This window comes from Stomoxys calcitrans, chromosome 5, assembly GCF_963082655.1.
Source record: "Stomoxys calcitrans chromosome 5, idStoCalc2.1, whole genome shotgun sequence".
NCBI lineage: Eukaryota > Metazoa > Arthropoda > Insecta > Diptera > Muscidae > Stomoxys > Stomoxys calcitrans.
Window position 1 is genome coordinate 27,664,269 of NC_081556.1, and position 4,198 is coordinate 27,668,466.

At 36.0% G+C, this 4,198-nt stretch overlaps 1 protein-coding gene across 1 annotated transcript; it reads right to left on the reverse strand.

Moving 5' to 3' along the window:
• Window positions 1-1,221: 1,221 nt before the first annotated feature.
• LOC106085615 (alpha-tocopherol transfer protein) lies at window positions 1,222-2,502 on the reverse strand. Its single transcript, XM_013249929.2, has 3 exons — window positions 2,085-2,502; window positions 1,646-2,018; window positions 1,222-1,585 (listed from the first exon to the last, which is right to left on the reverse strand). The coding sequence occupies exons 1-3, from the start codon at window positions 2,378-2,380 to the stop codon at window positions 1,328-1,330; spliced, it is 927 nt and encodes a 308-aa protein (XP_013105383.2). The 5' UTR covers window positions 2,381-2,502; the 3' UTR covers window positions 1,222-1,327.
• Window positions 2,503-4,198: the final 1,696 nt, after the last annotated feature.

A 4,198-nucleotide genomic window follows, 5' to 3' on the forward strand; every position in this document is an offset into this window, starting at 1 on the left:
ACTATGTCATGGGTAGAGTTTTGTTGTTGTGCTAATGACCTTGACATAATTATCAGGTAGTGTGACGTAAACAGCTGAGTACAATTTTTTCTCGCGAAGTTTGGTTGTATGTGTGTATTATAGTTAACTCAATAAACAGCTTGCCGGTATCGGCAATGAATATATGAATTACTAGTCATATGGTCCGCTTATGTTCCTTGTCCTTCCTATTGATTTCCAAATTCAACTCCCTGATCTTGAGGTCAGTAGGATCGGAGCAGCAAATCTCTGAGAGAGGAGGCAGCTCACCGAAGCGATAATTCGTGTACTCTGTGAAGCCGTTCCAATAGGCTTTCTTCAGATTGATTTACGTGCAGCGTGTCGCCTCCGGCTTACATTCTGGCTGCTTAACCAATCGATTTGCAATTATTTTATAAATTTGTGAACATTTAGCTATATCTCTACCGATAAAACTTGCAAAATGGACCCTGTAAGATAAAAAACAAGCGTGTTAAGTTTATATGGGACACGTATGTTAAAGGTCATGAGGGAAGCCGTTGTACAAAATTTCTGCCAAATCGGATGATAATTGCGCCCTCTAGAGGCTCAAGAAGTCAAGATCCCAGATCGGTTATATGGCAGCCATACTTACCGATTTACCATACCGATTGCGCCATACTTAGCACAGTTATTGTAAGTCATTACAAAACACCTCATGCAAAATTTCAGCCAAATCCGATGAGAATTGAGTGCTCTATTGGCCCAAGAAGTCAAGATCCAAGATCAGTTTATATGACAGCTATACCAGATTATAAAATGATTTGAACTATACTTAGCGCAGTTATTGGAAGTGATACCAAAATACAACGTTCAAAATTTCGGTCAAATCGGACGAGAATTGCGCCCTCTATACGTTCGAGAAGTCAAGTCCCAAGATTGGTTTATATGGCACCTTTATCAAAACTTGGACTTATTTGGCCCATTTACAATCCCAACCGATCTACTTTACTCCTTCGACCTTGCTTTATTCCTTCGAAAGTTAGTGTGCTTTCGACAGACAGACGGACGGACGGACATGACGATCAATAACATATATACTTTATGGGGTCTCAGACGTTTATTTCGAGGTGTTACAAACAGAATGACGAAATTAGTATACCCCCACCCTATGGTGGAGGGTATAAAAAGCGAATAAATATCATACCAAAGATAAAAGTATAAATAAATAAAGAAACATTTATAGTCATGATGGTAAAATAAAAACAAATATATTATCAATTATTGATAAGATTAAGCATATTTTAAATGTTTTATCACTACAGCAACAACTCCCATAATGGTTACAATTCTAATCAACATTAAGTTTTCGGAATGAACCTTCCATGCCAAAGAGATTTTCGAAATCAATGGGTTTTCCCGGTCTTAAATGTTCATCGGTGCCAAACTTGGCATCGTCCAAGAAATATTCTCGATATTCAAGATACTTCTTCTCCCAATGGGCTATAATGTCCGGTATGGAACCATTTTCTCCTCCATACTCTTTGGGTAAATATTTCTGAGGAATTTTGGAATACATCTTCTCAAGATTAGAGCCATAGATAATCATCTAAAAGAGTTTTCAAAATGTTGCCAAGTTATACATTCAGAGTTAAACTAAACAACCTACCCTATTGACTTGTTTCTCAGACATCATGGGTTTCATCATATTGAACAACGATTCAAATATTGAGGGGGCGTTAATGCAGTGAGAAGATTTAGGCCTCAGCGGCATTGCTTCTTCTGAGTACACAGCCATCTTTTTCATTAAACTAGGTGACACTTGAAAGAAATGCTGCTTGGTCCAATCTTTCAAATCCATTATATGAATGAAGCCATTAACTATAGCGTAATCATCTTCCCACATAAGAATTTCATTGCAAGCTTGCGCCACACGCATGATGTCAGCAAAGTTACATTTGTTGGGATCATAACAGCCATTTCTAATTAGCAAAATGCGTGGTCCAGTTTCATTCAAAGGTGTTGGCAAAACCAAACCAACTCTAGGGGAAACATTAAACTACATAAGAATATCCATCTTTTCAAATTTTATGCCGCCGGCAGTTTACCCCAATTTAATAATTTCTAAAATGTTCGGACTATCGACATCTCTCAATGAGAATAATTCCGGGAATTTAGATCTCAGCATGTAGTATTTGTCAATTTTGGATTTGGCCTTTTCCAAACTGTATTTACAGCCACGCAAAAATGACAACAGAAACTGGTCATCTGTTCGAGCTCTAAGGTGAGGTTGTTGGTTAATCCATGTTTTCAAAGCCTGAATATCATCGTCTACTCTAGCTGGATCTTCATTCAGTTCTTCAATGGCAATTTTCTGTAGGCATGGCGGCAATGGACGAACCATGATTTTTTAATAGTCCGTTAATAACTTCTAAACTAAACGCAGCTGATACGCTCTGCTTACTACTGATTGGCATCGACTGCTTTGAGAACTTCCCTTCAAAGTTAGTATGTTGCAAATCTATAGGTTGGATATCAATTTGTGATAACGCAATAGAAGATTTCTCGCCTTCTATATTTGAACATAAACAATTTTGGTAAAATATTGATAAGATTATAAAGTACGACGCCAACAATATCATTATGTTAAATAGATTAACAGTCATTGATCAAATTCAAATAGCGAGAGCAGAGTTTACCAATAGAAGGTTAGGTCACTTGCGAGAACATAATGTGGATAGGCCATATGAACATAATTAAGAATGTCAAATCTGCCGATTGTCATTAAGTAGTAGAAAACAAAGAATGGATGTTAAAAGAAAACAAGTTGACATCCTCAATGTCAAGTGCTGCCAAAAATTAAAAAAAGTTGTATGTCGGCTGATCGCTTGGCTTAACCTTATTCAGTGAATCCTCCAGCGAGAGCATAGTTTGTTTACTTGTAATTGCATTTATAATTGAAAAAAAAAAATAAAATATTGCTGAGGCAATGGACCCTTCAGCAGAGTTAATTGCATCAATAAAAGTTACTATGGCGACCATATAAACACTGATAAAAAATTTGAAACATCACCAATACCTCTCGATATTAATATACCAGGAAGAATTCCTCGCCGATTCCCATACAAGACGAAGTTAAATACACAACATTCCATCTGATGACGTTGAACCAATATAAACGTAATCCTGGAGAAAATAAACAAATCAGTAGGTGGGAAGGGTTAACCTACAGTTTACTATAATTCTTCAACCTATTTGAGAACCAAAACAATCTCCCACTAACAAATAGCCGACTAACTTCTTCATCCTTAAATTTCCCATTAACTACTTGGAAACTCCCAACTCTGTCTCTTGTATTTACTTAAAACCCGTTTATATTGCTCAATTAATCCGGTTTTAAGGCTCTCGTCAGCTGATTTTATTAAGGGAAAACAGATGATCGAGCCATTAAATGCGGACTTAAAGAGCAGTGTAAACGGGGCTTTATATCAGTTTAGATCACAGAGTTGGTAACGTGATAGGCCACAATCTACACTGGGAGCCCATTGGTGTTCTTCCTGATGTAACGACCCAGTCTTAAAAAGGGAACGAAGAACAAGAAAATTTTGAATTTGTTAAATTAAACCTTTTTGGTTATAGTTTTGGATTTTTCTTTAAATCCATTTTGAATTGTTTTTTTTTTTAATAATTTTGTTTATTTAATTAAAGCCACGTTTACACTGCTCATTAAATCCAGGTTTAAAGCTCTCGTCAGCTAATTTTATAAAGGGAAAACAGATGATCGCGCCATAAAATCCGGATTTAAAGAGCAGTGTATACGGGGTCTTAATCAGCCATGAAATCGGGTTTATTTGGGATTTAAAAATAAATCCTGCAAAAATGGGATTTAAAAATAAATCCTGCAAAAATGGGATTTATTTTTGTATGGTTAAATCTGCAAAAAAACACAGGATTTAGTACTTAAATCTCGAAAAGTTCATAAATCCGAATTTAGTGACCAATGTAAACGTACTTTTATTTGATATCTAAACCAGCGAAAATTGGATTTATTTGTATATTGTAAAACAACCCAACAACCAAGTTTTAGCACACGTTTAGTGAGCAGTGTAAACGTAGTTTAAGGTCTTTTACCTAATTTCATAATCGATTTTGTAACTATCAACATATCAAAGTCGAATGAGTAATCGATTAGTCGAACATCGACTTTTAGATCGCTATTGTG